Here is a 16,030-nt window from a genome sequence, read left to right as displayed (position 1 = left end):
CAACCGCCAGGAAAACGTGCTGAGTGTGCCAAGGCAGGGGACAGCTGCATTGCGTGGCTATGGGGTGATCGATCCCTCGTGTGCACCCTTCTAGGCACAGGGTCTGAGACCAGCGAAAGTGCAAAGCTCTGGCCCCCCGGGAGGGCCCACAGCCAGTGCACGGGGTGGGGGGGAGTTTCTTTGCAGGGATGTCAGCTGCCCCTGGCGCTGGAGAAACGGCCCCCGCTGGGGCGAGCTGTCGGGGCCCGCGGGGTGCAGGCCGGTGCAGACCCAGGCAGCGCCCGGGGGGGGCGGGGCTGCCCTGCGCGCGCGGGCTCCTCGCGCTGTCCGGCCCCTCGTGCACCCAGCCACGGCGAGACCCGGCGCAACCCTCGCGCATGCGCTGCTGCCGAGCTGGGGCAGGGCGTGGGAGCGCGCTCAGGGGGCGGGGCGAGATCGTGCGCGCTGAGGTCACACGCCGGCGAGGCGGAAGTGGCTGCAGGTGAGAGCGGGGTCCCCTCAAAGCGGCAGGCGCCGGGTGCGCGCGGTCGGCGGCGCTCGCGAGGGGAACGAGGAGCCACCCTGGCCGGGTGGGGTGGGGCCCCTTGTCACAAGTCATAGCTGCTCCCCTCCCCCACCCCAAGACCTGCCCCAGGTTCTCTGCCACTGACTTGCTGTGTGACCCTGGGCCCCTCCTTTCCCTGCTCCGTGACTCAGTTTCCCCATCTGCACCATGGGGCCTGGCAACGCCGACCAGCCCTCTCCCCTTTGCAAACCGCCACCCGCTCCCCAGCAGATGGCTGCTGTGTAATTGTGAGGGGGTGGCACCGATACCTTCCCAAGGGGCCCTGAGCTGTCCTCTGCCCCTGAGACGGAGACCGGCGGGGAAGGCGAACAGAGCCCGAGAAGCACCCACAGCAGCTGTGTGGAGTTTCCTCCCAGAGGGAAGAGGGATGAATAACATTGGAGTAGTAAGAACTTTTATACAGCATGAGCCAGAGACATTACCTGCGGGAAACCGATCATCACATCAATGGGTTAATAACAGGTCTTGTGTTTCAGCCTGCGGTGTCCAAGGCACTTTACATGAATGGGAGAAACTCTTCCCCTACCACTGAAATGCATCCACTTCTGGGGTGCAACATGGCAGCTGTTTAACAGTGCACAGGAATGCTGCACAGTAGTATAGGATGGAATGTGAGGAGGAATCCTGTATCCAGACAAACCTACAGGAGGGATTTAAGGAGGCAGATTATAATTACCTGACCTGGAGTTTGGCCAGGACGCAAGTTAATGGGTAATTATTAGTTAACGTGGAGAAGATGGGGATTAATATGAGAATTGAGAGGTGGATAAGGAACTGGTTAAAGGAGAGACTACAGCGGGTCATACTGAAAGGGGAACAGCCAGGCTGGAGGGAAGTTACTAGTAGAGTTCCTCAGGGATCAGTCTTGGGACCAACCTTATTTAACATTTTCATTCATGACTTTGGCATAAAAAGTGGGAGTGTGCTAATAAAATTTGCATATGACACAAATTAGGAGGTATTGCTAATATGGAGGAGGACTGGAATATCATACAAGAAGATTTGGACAACCTTGAAAACTGGAGTAATAGAAATGGGATGAAATTTAATAGTGCAAAGTGCAAGGTCATGCGCTTAGGGACTAACAAGAATTTTTGCTATGAGCTGGGGACGTATCAGTTAGAAGCAACAAAGGAGGAGAAAGACCTGGGTGTATTGGCTGATCACAGGATGACTATGAGCCACCAATGTGATGCGGCTGTGAAAAAGGCTAATGCAGTCCTATGTTTCATCGGGCGAGGTATTTCCAGTAGAGAAAGGGAAGTGTTAGTACCATCATACAAGTCACTGATGAGACCTCACCTGGAATACCGTGTACAATTCTGGTCTCCCATGTTTAAGAACGATGAATTCAAACCGGAACAGGTGCAGAGAAGGGCTGCTAGGATGATTCGAGGAATGGAAACCTACCTTATGAGGGGCGATTCAAAGACCTTGGCTTGTTTAGCCTAACCGAACAAAGGCTGAGGGGAGCTATGATTGCTGTCTATAAATACATCAGAGGGATAAATACCAGGGAGGGAGAGTTGTTATTTAAATTAAGTGCTAATATGGACACAAGAACAAATGGCTATAAACTGGCCATCAACAAGTTTAGGCTTGAAATTAAATGAAGGTTTCTAACCATCAGAGGAGTGAAGTTCTGGAATAACCTAAGGGGAGCAGTGGGGGCAAAAAAACCTAACTGGCTTCAAGACTGAGCTTGATAAGTTTATGGAGGGGATGGTAGGATGAGATGCCTTTGATGGCATGTAGCCGATCTGCAACTGCTAGTAGCAAATATCTCCAACAGCTGGAGATGGGACACTAGATGGGGAGGGCTCGGAGTTATACAGAGAATTTCCCATGTTTTTGGCTGGTGGGTCTTGCCCATGTGCTCAGGGTCTAACTGATTATCATATTTGGGGTCGGGAAGGAATTTCTCCCCAGTTCAGATCGGCAGAAACCCTGGGGGTTTTTGCCTTCCTCAGGAGCATGGGGCACAGGTCGCTTGCAGGTTTAAACTAATGTAAATGGTGGATTTTCTGTAATTTGAAATCTTTAAATCATGATTTGAGGACTCCAGTAACTCAGTCAGAGGTTCTGGGTCTATTACAGGAGTAGGTGGGTGAGTTTCTGTGGCCTGTGATGTGCAGGAGGTCAGACTAGATGGTCACGATGGTCCCTTCTGGCATTAAAGTCTATGAGAACAGTCCAATGCTTACTAATGAGAATTGCAGTGTGTTCTTCAGTAACCCCAAAGGGAATGCATCCAATGAAGTGAGCTGTAGCTCATGAAAGCTTATGCTCAAATAAATTGGTTAGTCTCTAAGGTGCCACAAGTACTCCTTTTCTTTTTGCGAATACAGACTAACATGGCTGTTACTCTGAAACCCAAAGGGTCAGTAGCTCAATGAAAAACCACACAGGGCCTCCCCTAGTACCTTTGTAGGGCACTGGCTAAGTACTGACTCGTAATCTCAGCTACTGAGCTATCATTAAAATGTACTAACTATTTTTAGGAAATGAAGGAAAGCTTACCCGTTGGGGGGGGGGGGCGCTAATGTGTGGTGTGAGCGGGAGGCCAGCATTCAGTCTGTTCACGAAGAAGAATAGACCCCACACATCAGCAAGTCTAGGCCTGACTGTTTTCCATCGACTCTGTTGAATGTCTAGAAAATCAGTCCAGCAGCTGGCAGAGGAATAATTTATACAGCTAACACATCTGTTCCCAGCTTGTTAGTTTCTTTGCTTTGATCAGTTGCCTTTTCCCTTAAGAAGGGGATCAAAGCGTTCAGACGTCTACCTCCTTTTGAGAGGTGCATGTGAGGTTGGATATACAGCCTGTGCTAGTCCCGCGAGCGCTTGCAAAACCCTAGGCAGGGCCCCCAACTAACAATCGCATTTATTCATTGTTATGGCCTTCAGCAATACCACCTTGTGTTGTGGAATTCCCTCTCCGCGTCAGGCCAAGGCAGTGTCGGGATGGGAGAGCTTCCAGGAACACCCAGGAGCAGTAGGTGGCGGTGCTAGTGATTCACTGGTGGCATTATTCCCTCGGAATCGGTATGGCATCAGGGCTTTGGCATAGCATTCTGCTCCTGGACTAGCAGTGTCACAGCGCTGTCCTGAGCACTTGCCACCTGGAAGGATCCCCTGGCACTTTCCAGGAGTTACGCCTATTGTCCTGGAAAAGATTCCAGCTAGGCTACAAGTAACTACGTTCTGCTCATCTAAACTCCCGCAGCTTTCAACTGGGCATGGCATTTGTCTTCATTTCTTGTCAGAAGCTGCTCTCCTGAGCTGTGTGCTGCTGAAGAGTCAGGGGCTAGCTAGAGAACTCATCTCTTCCCAGCGGTCAGTCTAGCACCCGACACCCAATGCTAAATGCCCCAAAAGAAATAGCATCTGTAAAACTGGGTGATTCCAGGGTTTCCCAGACCGTGAGTCCTGTTTGTGACAGAGCCTGTGTTTTTATGTATCCGTATTTAAATGAACACAAACAAAAGAATGACCTAGACCGCCTTGCCATCAGTCACAGATCTATAACAAAAGCCAGGTATCGTCTCTGCTTTGGAAGCCTGGGGTCTAGAGTAATAATAATTATCCCAAGCTCTTACATAGCATGTGTTATCAGTAGAGCTCAATGCATGTCACAAAGGAGATCAGGATCATTATCCCCATTTTACGGAAGGGGAAACTGAGGCACAGAAGGGCAAAGGACTCACCCAGTGTTGTCTGGTGGGAGAGATGGGAATACAATCCAGTTCTCCTGAGTGCCAGTCCAGTGGTCTGTTCACCAGGCTACTCTAACTCCCTTAGAGTATCTGGTAGCTGCTGGTTCTCTCTTAAATTAATCCCATTATTATTATTAATTGTCGATATTCCAGTAGCCTCTAAAGGTCCCTGTTGAGATCAGGGTCCCTTTTTGTGCTTTCCCCTTTTCTTGCTGCACAGACACATAGTGAGAGACAGTCCCTGCCTCCAAAGAGCTTACAGCCTAGACAAAGGGCGGGAGGGGAAACTGAGGCACATAGAAGGAAATAATTTGCCCGCAGTCATAAATCAGAGTAAACCTATTGTATTTTTGATTTTTAGTAAATTTATTATCCACTGATTTAATTCCCTTCCCTTCTCTCTCTTTACACAGATTTTTTGACAATGGTCCAGTAGCAGACACTGACTCTCGCAGCCACCTGTCCAGATATGGCAGTTTCCACTGGATCTGTGATCGTCCCAGACTGGCACAAGTCCCCAGAGGGCAAAGAGTACCTGGCCACCATCCTGCGGAAAAACAAGCGGAAATTCTTTGGTGAGTCCTCTCTGCACCCATCACCGCTGCAGGCCCTAGAGGCAGCTGGTGAGAAGAGACAACTCTATGGGACAAGATTAAGCCACAGTAATGGAGGAAAGTGGTGGGAATCAGGCTGCTTAGTGCCTTTGCCCCCCATTGAGGCTTTTATTGGCCACCTATTTTTGGTACCACTGGGGAAATAAAACTGTGAATTCAACAATGGATCATTTATAGATGTTATTGAATGGGCCTGGGGAGCAAGAGTTCTAGGCTCTGGGCTTCAATTTCCTCCTTGGTAAACTGAGGATGTCATAAATATAAAGGGAAGGGTAACCACCTTTCTGTATACAGTGCTATAAAATCCCTCCTGGCCAGAGGCAAAACTTTTTCACCTGTAAAGGGTTAAGAAGCTTAGGTAACCTCGCTGGCACCTGACCCAAAATGACCAATGAGGGGACAAGATACTTTCAAATCTGGAGCGGGGGAGTGGGGAACAAAGGGTTCTGTCTGTCTGTCTGTGTGATGCTTTTGCCGGGAACAGATCAGAAATGCAAGCCTTCCAACTCCTGTTAAGTTAGTAAGTAATCTAGCTAGAAAATGCATTAGATTTTCTTTTGTTTAATGGCTGGTAAAATAAGCTGTGCTGGAGGGAATGTATATTCCTGTTTTTGTGTCTTTTTGTAACTTAAGGTTTTGCCTAGAGGGTTTCTCTATGTTTTGAATCTGATTACCCTGTAAGGTATTTACCATCCTGATTTTACAGAGGTGATTCTTTTACCTTTTCTTTAATTAAAATTCTTCTTTTCAGAACTTGATTGCTTTTTCACTGTTCTTAAGATCCAAGGGTTTGGGTCTGTGCTTACCTGTACCAATTGGTGAGGATTCTTATCAAGCCTTCCCCAGGAAAGGGGGTGTAGGGCTTGAGGGGATATTTTGGGGAAGACGTCTCCAAGTGGACTCTTTCCCTGTTCTTTGTTTAACACGCTTGGTGGTGGCAGCATACTGTTCAAGGACAAGGCAAAGTTTGTACCTTGGGGAAGTTTTGAACCTAAGCTGGTAAGAATAAGCTTAGGGAGTTTTTCATGCAGGTCCCCACATCTGTATCCTAGAGATACAGATCTGTATCCTGTATCCTGTATCTGTCCCCTGTATCTGTATCCTGTATTCAGAGTAGGGAAGGAACCTTGACAGGGGATAATAAGGGTTAATTCAGTACTGTTTGCAGTGTGCTTTGAGATCCTTAAATGGAAGGGCAAAGCGTTACTTGCCGCATGCCCATTCAGACCCATGGCATCTGTGTCATAAGACGTCATGGGATAAGAGGGAAGGTCCTCTCATGGATCAGCAACTGGTTAGAAGATAGGAAAAAATGGTCAGTTTTCAGAATGGAGAGAGGTAAATAGTGGTGTCCCCCAGGGGTCTGTACTGGGACCACTGATGTTCAACATATTCACAAATGATCTGGGAAAAGGGGTAAACAGTGAGGCAGCAAAATTTGCAGTTGATACAAATTACTTAAGATAGTTACAGACTGCGAAGAGTTACAAAAAGATCTCACAAAACTGGGTGACTGGGCAACAAAATGGCAGATTAAATTCAATGTTGATAAATGCAACGTAATGCACATTGGAAAACATCATCCCAACTGTACATACAGAATGCTGGGTTCTAAATTAGCTGTTCCCACTCAAGAAAGAGATCTTGGAGTCATCGTGGATAGTTCTCTGAAAACGTCCACTCAATGTGCAGCGGCAGTTAGAAAAGCGAACAGAATATTGTGAATCATTAAGAAAGGGATTGCTCAGGGATGGGCAAACTACGGCCCATGGGCTGGATCCGGCCCGTCAGGGCTTTGGATCCGGCCCGCGGGATTGCCACCCCTGTGGCGCTGCAGGCCCTGCGTCACTCCCGGAAGCGGCTGGCACCACGTCACTGCAGCCCCTGGGGGAGGGGGAGGCAGAGGACTCTGCGCTGCCCTTGCCTGCAGGCACCACCCCCCACATTGGCTGGGAACAGGGAACTGCGACCAATGGGAGCTTCGGGGGAGGTACCCGCAGGCGAGGGCAGCGTGCGGAGCCCTCTGCCCCCCTGCCTCTCCCAGGGGTCGCAAGGACATGGAGCCAGCCGCTTCTGGGAGTGGCGCGGAGCAGGACCAGGGCAGGCAGGCAGCCTGCCTGAGCCCCGCTGCGCGCTGCTGCCCCCCCCGGAACCACTCCAGGTAAGTGCTGGAGCCCACACCCTGAACCCCTCCTGCACCCCGCACCCCAACCCTCTGCCCTGAGCCCCATGCCGCACCCTGGACTCCTCCTGCACCTCAACCCCCTGCCCTGAGCCCCCTCCTGCACTCCTCCCTGCACCCCTCCCTTGAGCCACCCCCACACTCCGCACCCCCTCCTGCACCGCAACCCCCTGCCCTGAGCCCCCTCATACACCTCACAACCCCTCCTCCACCCCAAGCCCTTGCCCTTCGCCCCTTCCTGCACACCACACCCTCACCCCTGCCCCAGCCCTGCATGCAATTTCCCCTCCCAGATGTGGCCCTCGGGCCAAAAAGTTTACCCATCCCTGGGATAGGTAATAAAACAGTAAATATCATAATGCACTATATAAATCCATGGTACACCCACACCTTGAATGCTGCATGCATATCTGGTCACCCCGTCTCAAAAAAATATATTAGAATTGGAAAAGGTACAGAGAAAGGCAACAAAAACGATTAGGGGTATGGAACAGCTTCCATATGAGGAGAGATGAATAAGACTGGGACTTTTCAGCTTGGAAGAGCGACGACTCAGGAAGGATATGGTAGAATTTTATAAAATCTTGACTGGTGTGGAGAAACTGAATTATGAAATGTTATTTCCTCCTTCACATAACACAAGAACCAGAGGTCACTCATTGAAGTTAGTAGGTAGCACATTTAAAAGAAACTAAAGAAAGTACTTCTTCACATAATGCACAGTCAACCTTTGGAAATCGTTGCCAGGGGATGTTGTGAAGGCCAAAATTATAACAGGGTTCAAAAAAGAACTAGATAAGTTCACGGAGGACAGGTCCATCAGTGGCTAGTAGCCAGGATGGGCTGGGCTGGTGTCCCTAGCCTCTGTTTGCCAGAAGCTGGGAATGGGCAACAGGAGGTGGATCATTTGATGATTATCTGTTCTGTTCATTCCCTCTGGGGCATCTGGCACTGGCCACTGTTGGAAGACAGGGTGCTGGGGTAGATGGACCTTGGGTCTGACCCAGTCTGGCCATTCTTATGTTGTGTTCTTATGTGTGAGGACGTCATTATCCTTATCCCCACTTAACAGATGGCGAAAGTGAGGCCCAGGGAGGGGAAGTGACCTGTTGAAGCCCAGTCAGTAGGTCAATAGCAGAGCCAGGGTTAGAGCCCACTGTTCGGTCTCACAGTTTCCAGCTCCTGCTACTAGACCTTGTTGCCTCCATGCATGTTGTGTTCCCCCGAAGCTTTACGTAGTTAGATACGAGACGGGACACGGTATATCCAGGGGCTGGAAGCTAAAGCCAGACAATCGCAAACTAGAAATACAGTGCAGTTTTGTAACAGGGAGGAGGGTCACTAACCATTGACAGAAAGTACATAGGGATGGGGTGCAGTCTCCATTCTTGGTAGGCCTGTAAATTCAACCTGGATGTCTTTCGGAAAGATACGCTCCAGCTCAAGCAGAAGTTCTGGGATTGATGCAGGGCTCAGTGGCTGCAATTCTCTGGCCTGCGTCATACAGGAGCTCAGATGAGATGATCATAATGGGGCCTTCTGGACTTTACTTCTGTGGATCTATAAAGGATAGAAAATGGGTCATTCTGGGATAAATTAAAACCCGGCCAACTTGGGGTGCGTGGAGAGATTGATCCTTTAAACGGGGGCTGGGAGAGCTGTGATCTCAAAACAAAACTGCTTCTTGTGGAAGTTGGGTGGGGAATGTAGGGCTGAGAGACATTGACAAGTGCTGTTCTTTCATTCCAGGGCTGATTGAAAGGCCAGTGCTCCCCCCGCAGATGGCCGCCGACACTGCCAGCTATAAGATTTTTGTCTCTGGGAAAAGCGGCGTGGGTAAAACCGCAATGGTGGCCAAGCTGGCTGGCCTGGAGGTGTCCAGTGCACATCATGAAACAACAGGTGGTTGATTGGAGGGTGGCAAAGGGCCACTGACAGGGAGTAAGACTGTCCCTCAACCTTCCCAGCACGGGGGAGAAGCAAGAGAGGATGGGGGATGGTTTCTCTGGGAGGCAGCGCTTTCCTGGGAACTGCTGGTGAGATCACTAGCAGCACGACATCTTGCTCTAAGCCAAGAGACGACTTAGAGGCAGCCATAGAGGATAGGGAGCCAGAAGGGATTTCCTTACCCATCCTGGGTCAGCCCCATGCTGGTCTCTGCTATGGGCCATGTCTCTGCTGTCAGTGACCTGCCTATCTACTGCTTTCCAGCTCCTTGGTTTGGATTGCAGTGTATCGGAATTGGGTGGTGTCCCTTTAACTTGCTTGTGAGCCCTCCGTCTTCTTTTGCAGAAGCCACCAGAACCTAACAGAGCCCTGGTGTATCTATGGAGCTAGGCCTTGTGTGTATCTAGCTCGTTAACATGGTTATTTGAAACCCAGCTGGGTTTGGGTCATTTCCTCCTGCTTCTGCTGTTGTGTCGAGAGCACAGGCACAACAGGGATGGGTGAGGAGGACAGGTCTCCCTCCATCTCAGCAGGTGGCTGGAACAGAGCAGCAGCTTGGAGCTAAGGGAAGAAAACCTTCAAGCAAGGGAGCAGGAAGGAGTTCTTCCCAGTGCAAGCGACTGGCCCGTGGGATAGACCCACTGCAAGTGAGAAGTCGGGGCAGTAGCACTGCAGGGAGCCTGGAACTGGCTGCAGGTGGTAATAGGGCCAACTTCAGGGGTCAGCCGGATTCCAGATGCCCTTTGCCTCATTGTCCTCTTCCTCCTACTCCCCAATACAGACACGATGCTTTCTGTTAAGCATCCAGCCCTGTGTGCAGAGGTTTCCCCCAGAGGCTCACAGCACACAAGTATTTTGTGGACAGGGCAACTTCTGTAGAATAACACAACAAGCCAAAGCCGTGGGACGGTATTTTGTGGCTAGAGGAGACCTGGGGCCTCAAGACTCTGGCTTCTGCTCAGGACTCTGCCACCATGTGACATTGGACAAATCGTCTTATTTGTCCTGGGCATTCATTTCCCCTTCTGTGAAACAGAAATCCTAACCCTTTCCTGGCGGGAACGTGAGGGCCGTGATGAGGTGAGTAGAACAGCAGCTGGTTGCTGGGTGTGTAAGTGCAGCGTTGTTATTCTTTGGGCATCTACATGAGCAGTGTTGTTATTCGTTGCACTGTGTCATTCTCCTGGGTCAGCCGCAGACTCTCTCCCTGAAAACTGTTTGTTCTTAAACATCTTTTAAAGGCTGGTGAGTTTGGCCAATGGTGGGATGTTCCCTGTGTTACAAGTGGGGAAACTGAGGCACAGGACGAGGCTGAGACTTGCCCAAGGACACGCAGCAAACTAATGGCACGGAGAGGAATAGAACCCAGGTCTTGTGACTCCCAGATCAGAGAACTGTCCATGGCCTTCGCTGCTGCCTTAGCATGGCTGCCATGCCCACTATTTGAAGAGTGTAGCAGGTATCAATTGATAAAACCTCAAAATGTCCCTGTGAGGTTGGTATGTGTCAATCTATTTCACAGATGGGGAGACAAGCCCAGAGATTATGAAGCCCAAGGTCACAAGGGGTCATTGGCAGAGTCAGGATTAGATGCCACGTCTCCTGTATGCTGGCCACTGAATACGTGATTCCCTCCATGCCCCGAGAAAGGGCTCTGGGTGCCCTTAGGGAACTTGGAAGCTAAACGGGGGCGATCTCGTTTCAGGGATCCAGAAGACGACGGTATATTGGCCGGCCAAGCTGAGGGACAGCGGCAGGGCACTCATCTTCAGGTTCCATTTCTGGGACTGCGGAGAAGCAGCTCTAAAGAAATTTGATCACATCCTACCTGTGAGTCAGCCCCGGGGTTGGGGAAGCTGTCATGACCTGCAATCTCCCTGGGAGCTGAGACTGACTCAAAGCACAGAACTTGGGTCCGGATTTCAGCCTCCCAAAGCTCGGCGGATGTTCAGAACTGGGCTGGAGGGTTAAGCCTGTCTCTAACAGCACCTTCTGGGTGCTATAAACTGCACCCCATGTACATCGCAGCAAAACCACTGGGGAGGAATGGGTCTCTTAAAGGAATAAACGGCCCGTGTCAGGAGAGAGAGCATGGGCTGTCGGCACAGCCTGCATGGTAAGGGGTAAAGCTGAGGGTTCACAGCAGGACCAGATACCCCCTCCCCTCTCCTTTGTCTCACTGGGGAGGTGGGCCTGTATGGCACAAAGCCTGCCAGCTTGGCTCCAGAAGGAAATGCCTCTGAAACTCATTGGGCCTGATTCTCATTTACATTTTATGCCCCTCTGGCCTTGGTACAAATGAGAGTCAGGCCTGCTCATGTCAGGCACACCTTGCTGGGCCAGTGCTAGCCAGGACTGATGCTGGTTGGCCTTTCGCACTTGGGGGAACTGAGGCACGGCAGGAGGAAATGACTTGTTTCAGATCACACAGGTGTCAGTGGCAGTCAGGAATGGAGCGCACATGTGTCTGCCAATCCAGAGTTAAGTCTGCTAACCAGTCCCTCCCTGCACTGGCTGGGACTAGCTGTGTGCACCCTGGCTGACATCCACAGTGTCGCTCCCTTCTAGGCCTGCAAGGAGAAGGCAGATGGCATCCTCTTCCTCTTTTCTTTCACCGACCGCTCATCCTTCGACGACCTCCCCAGCCAGATCTCCCGCGTCACGGAGGGATCCGAAAACTTCGTCAAAATAGTGATTGGCTCCAAGTATCCTTGACTCGCTGGCTCCACTCCACCCTGTCGATTGCTCCTAGCTCTAGTGACACCGGCCGCTGGGGTTTCCCAGCATGGCACCCTCATGCGCCTCACACAGCAGTGGAAGCTCCTGGCCTGCTTGGGGTGGGGGTTAGCGAGACACAGGCAGGGCTGTTTGCTTCCTGTGATGCTGCAGAGGAAGCTGGGAATTTTTAGCACGTACACAGTAGTTACGCCTTCAAATCCCTGTGCAGGCAGGAACTGGTCCTAACAGGCACCTGTCAGGAGGGTCAGTATCATTAGCTCTGCTTCACAGATGGGAAAACTGCGGCTTGGAGCAGGGCAGGGACTGGCCCAAAGCTGCACAGGGAGCCAGTGGCAGATCTGGGAATAGAACCCAGGAGTTCCTGGTTCCCTCTGTATCAGAGATTGGTTGGAGGGCACTCACTGACGTATCTCCTTCATTCTTACTGCACTAGTCAGGCCAGGGCTCAGAAACAGGCAGTACGTACCCACACTCTGGGGGTACCTGCACCTCTCTGAAGCTGCTGTCTTGTTCTGCAGAATCTCCACTTCCATTAGAAGCGGGGTGTGGGGGGGAAGTGACATCCGTAGATTGTGATTAAAGCCTCGAAAACATGAGCGGGGCGTCACCAATGTAGGTCTGAGTCTGCAGAGCACCTGGGGAGTGGCTCTAAAGAGGTGTGAACTGTGCATCTTACTGGTGCGAACTGGGGTCGATTCTGCTTCTTGGCAACCCCTTGGTTGCCGGTGAGAATTGTCCAGCAGTGCTGATACGTGGAAGGCAGGTTTGCGAGGCAGCAGCCACGGAAGGAAGAACTGGGAGGCCTGCTCTGACTGCAGCGCCTGCCTGGGGATGGGGCAGCTGTAGGGAGCAGGAGGCTGCAGCCCAGGTGCTGGACATTTCTGCAGGAGCGGGGATGCTGGGGCCTACGGAGCTGCATGCCCGTACCTCTCCCTGTGCTCTCCAGGGGTTGGGGCTCAACACGTCCCCTTCCCGGGAGCTGCCTGAGGTAAGCGTTACCCGGAGCCCACACCTCTGCCTAAGCCCTGAGCCCCCTCCCGCACTCCGTACCCCTTGGCCAGAGTCCCCTCCTGCACCCCAGAACCCACACCCCCAGCTGGAGCACTTACCCCTCCATACTCCATCCTCCTGCCCCAGCCCAGAGCCCCCTTCCACACTCTGAACCCCCCATTTCTGGCCCCAGCCCGGAGCCTGCACGCCCAGCCAGCGCCCTCACCCCTTCCTGCACTCCAACCCCATGCCCCAGCCCAGTGAAAATGAGCAAGTGAGCAAGGGTGGGGGAGAGTAAGCGATGGAGGGAGGGGGGATGGAATGAGTGGGGGGCGGGGCCTTGGAGAAGGGGCAGGACCTCTGGGCAGGGGCAGGACAAAGGTGTTCAGTTTTCTGCAATTAGAAAGTTGGCAACCCTATGCATAACCCATGGGCATAGTCAGACCTCCCAAGCGGGAGCCAAGCTCGAGGAGCCCAGCGGCGCTGGGGAACACGCACGATCCTGGGTGGAGCAACTGCCCCGTCTTCTGTGGGTGGCGTCTCATCGGGGCCACTCACATGGGCAAGACTCATCTTGTAGGCGGAGCTTGGAAGAGCACCTCCATCTTTTCCCCCCTCGATGGGACCCCGCAGTCAGGCTGTTGGAGGATGACGGGGGTGGGTGTGACTGGGGTCCCGTGGGGCAGAGTCCCTGGTTCTGTCTCAGGTTTCCTGTAGCACCCATCATGCCAATCGCTTACCTGTAGAGCCACATGCCGCTCTCGTGCACTGCCTGGGTGTGGGTGGCACTCGGGGCAAGCAGAGAGCTGGGCAAATGGGCCCGTGCTGCCAGGAGCCCTTCCCCTTGTCCAAGCAGCCAGCGGGGAGGATGGCGAGAGAGGAAGGACTCATGTGCCCCCTCCTCCCGTCAGGAAGGGGGGATATTGGGCCCAGTCTAGACTTGGTGGTGACCCCAGGCCGGAATGTGGCCCATCGTGTTGGGTGGAGCCATGCAGTGGTTGTGGTGTGTTGACCCGGTGGCGCACCGTGCGGGCGTCCTGTGCCATGATGAGTGCTGGCTCCTTGACGGTGCCCACCCAGGTTCGACCAGTTCATGCACACCGACGTCACAGAGCGGGACCTGGCCGAGTTCCGGCGAGCCTGGCGCCTGCCCGTGCTGCGGATGAAGAGCGTGAACGGGCCCCGGCTGGCCGACGGGCGCACCCTGGACGGCCGTGCTGGGCTGGCGCATGTGGCGCACGTGCTGAACGGGCTGGCGGAGCACCTCTGGTACCAGGACCAAGTGATCGCTGGCCTCGTCCCAGCACCGCAGCCTGGCACAGAGGAGACGTCCCTGTGCTGAAAATCAGCTCCCCAAAAACTCAGGATGCAGCCGGCAGGTGGAGCCAGAGGCCTTTCAAAGGTTGGTTTGGTGGGACTCTGCTGCAGCCATGTAAGGACCAGCTCTAGCCTCCAGATCTGGGAGCCCCCGGCCCCCACTGGCTCTAGCATCACAGAGGTGCCCTGCTCGGCACTGCCATCACGCAAACCTGCGGCCAACTTGATCTGGGGACCTTTGTTTCTGGGAGTCCTGCCCTGAGACAGGACAGGCCCGATTTCCAGAGGAGCTAAACGCCCCCAGCTGACACTGACATGACTTGGGATCAGAGCACCACAGCCCCAAGCCTCTCACGGCAAGTACCCAAAATCACTGACCACTCCCGGCTTTAGCTTTGATCTGAGCCAGTCCAGAAGAGCTCCAGCCTGCATGCTCCTTCCTCCATCCCTGTAGCTAACCAGGATGGCAGCAGCATCCCGGGTGACAGGCCACAGGAGCCACTGGAGGCTGGCACTAGAGGAAGCACTTTCTGCAGCGTTGTTTGGGGCTGGGGAGTTTTGCAGCTCTGGGGTAGGGCGTGCCTCAGCACTGGAGTGCCAAGGCAACAAGGCGAGCTGGGTGGATCGTAGCCCACTGTGCATTTGGACGTGGCATTGCTAAACATATTGTTCGGCTGCACGCACTTCTGAAGCTCCCATCACCTTAGTATCTGGGCTGTCTCAGGGCTCAGAGGAGCTCGTACGGTCACTTTCAAGGTTATTAAACATTGATAGCGCCTGTCATAGAATCATAGAATCTCAGGGTTGGAAGAGACCTCAGGAGGTCATCTGGTCCCACCCCTGCTCAAAGCAGGACCAACCCCAACTGAATCATCCCAGCCAGGGCTTTGTTAAGCCGGGCCTTGTCAAGCCAGGCCTGTCTGTGGATTGAATTGAATTTTATCCTCGGGGTGGGGGGTTAGCCTGCGCTGGCTCTGCCTGCGGCATGGAGGTGTCAGGTTGCAGTCCCGTGTGGGACTTGAGGTGAGACTCTGCCCCTGTTTGTGCTGATCACAGGAGAGCTGGCATCATCGGGTGCCGTGGCCAGGCAGGAAGCTGGGCTGGCAGCCCTGGATGGGGCCAGCTGTAACACAAGACACTCTGCTTTAGGGGGCAAAATGGAGCCCTGCCCTCAGTGGACCTGTGAGTAACTGTCAGGCCCTGAAACCTGAGGCTCACAAAATTAGTGGCTGGGTTTAACAACATGGGCCCATGTGCTAGCCAGGAGCCCAGCTCCCAGCAAAGCCAGTGCTCATTGTGTTGTCCTGCAGGAATCTCCCACCCTGTCCCCAGCCGCACCTCTCCGCCCTGCGACGAGGAGCGCGGGTTGGGTTCTACGGATCAACGATCGTATCCTAAAGGTGGCACTTCAGGAGCAGCCGCTCAAGATCAACTCTTTCCTTGTCGCACTGACCCCTCTGGCCTGCGACCCTCGTCCCTGGGCCGATGTAGTAATAGGATTTTATGTTTGTATTTTGTATAATTTTAAATAAAGGATCAAGAGTAATAATGTAGCATGTATTAAATGTATTGCGTATGATTTCACCATATGCTGCCAGCCACCCTTTCTGAAAGCAGAAAGGAATGGCCTGATGGGCCATTGGTAAAGATGCATCAGCCAGAATCTGTATCTGAGCTGATTTCAAGGCAGTAACAGACCTTTTAGGGTCACCACTTTGTTGTAGGTTTAGTATTTTAAAATAAGTACAAGAATGCAGTGATTGTTTTCTCTTTCATTGCAGTTTGATGTTCCTGTTCAAATGCTCTGTGTAAATCAATTTTGTGTTGTGTGTGAATGAGGAATGTGTGTGTTAAGAGGTAAGTGTGAAGGCCATCGCTGGACCAGATGTTCTAGGGAGGAACCGAAGAGGTTGCAACATGCCCCTATTGAAATGTCAGAGGAAGGCAGATTGACGACTTT

The 16,030-nt window shown here is 52.6% G+C and overlaps 1 protein-coding gene across 5 annotated transcripts; it reads left to right on the top strand.

Annotated features, from left to right (window-relative positions):
- The first annotated feature begins 405 nt into the window (after positions 1–405).
- CPLANE2 (ciliogenesis and planar polarity effector 2) lies at positions 406–15,623 on the top strand. 5 transcript variants are annotated; one of them, XR_005222735.2, is made up of 8 exons: positions 438–481; positions 1,042–1,276; positions 4,695–4,856; positions 8,827–8,979; positions 10,730–10,854; positions 11,593–11,729; positions 13,834–14,155; positions 15,381–15,623. XR_005222735.2 is itself a non-coding variant. In XM_037881219.2 (7 exons), exons 3-7 carry the CDS (start codon positions 4,751–4,753, stop codon positions 14,093–14,095), a joined length of 783 nt encoding a protein of 260 aa, XP_037737147.1. In that variant the 5' UTR covers positions 438–481; positions 1,042–1,276; positions 4,695–4,750; the 3' UTR covers positions 14,096–14,974. The 5 variants fall into 5 exon arrangements, 4 of the variants coding, with proteins under 4 accessions (XP_043387671.1, XP_037737146.1, XP_037737147.1 ...); XM_037881219.2 differs by lacking the exon at positions 15,381–15,623 and having other exon boundaries at positions 13,834–14,974; XM_037881217.2 differs by lacking the exon at positions 15,381–15,623 and having other exon boundaries at positions 13,193–14,974.
- The last annotated feature ends 407 nt before the right edge of the window (positions 15,624–16,030 follow it).

This window comes from Chelonia mydas, chromosome 18 (genome assembly GCF_015237465.2).
Source record: "Chelonia mydas isolate rCheMyd1 chromosome 18, rCheMyd1.pri.v2, whole genome shotgun sequence".
Taxonomy (NCBI): Eukaryota; Metazoa; Chordata; order Testudines; family Cheloniidae; genus Chelonia; species Chelonia mydas.
The sequence above is the reverse complement of the archived record's forward strand: the minus strand, read 5'-3'. Positions and strand labels throughout refer to the sequence as shown.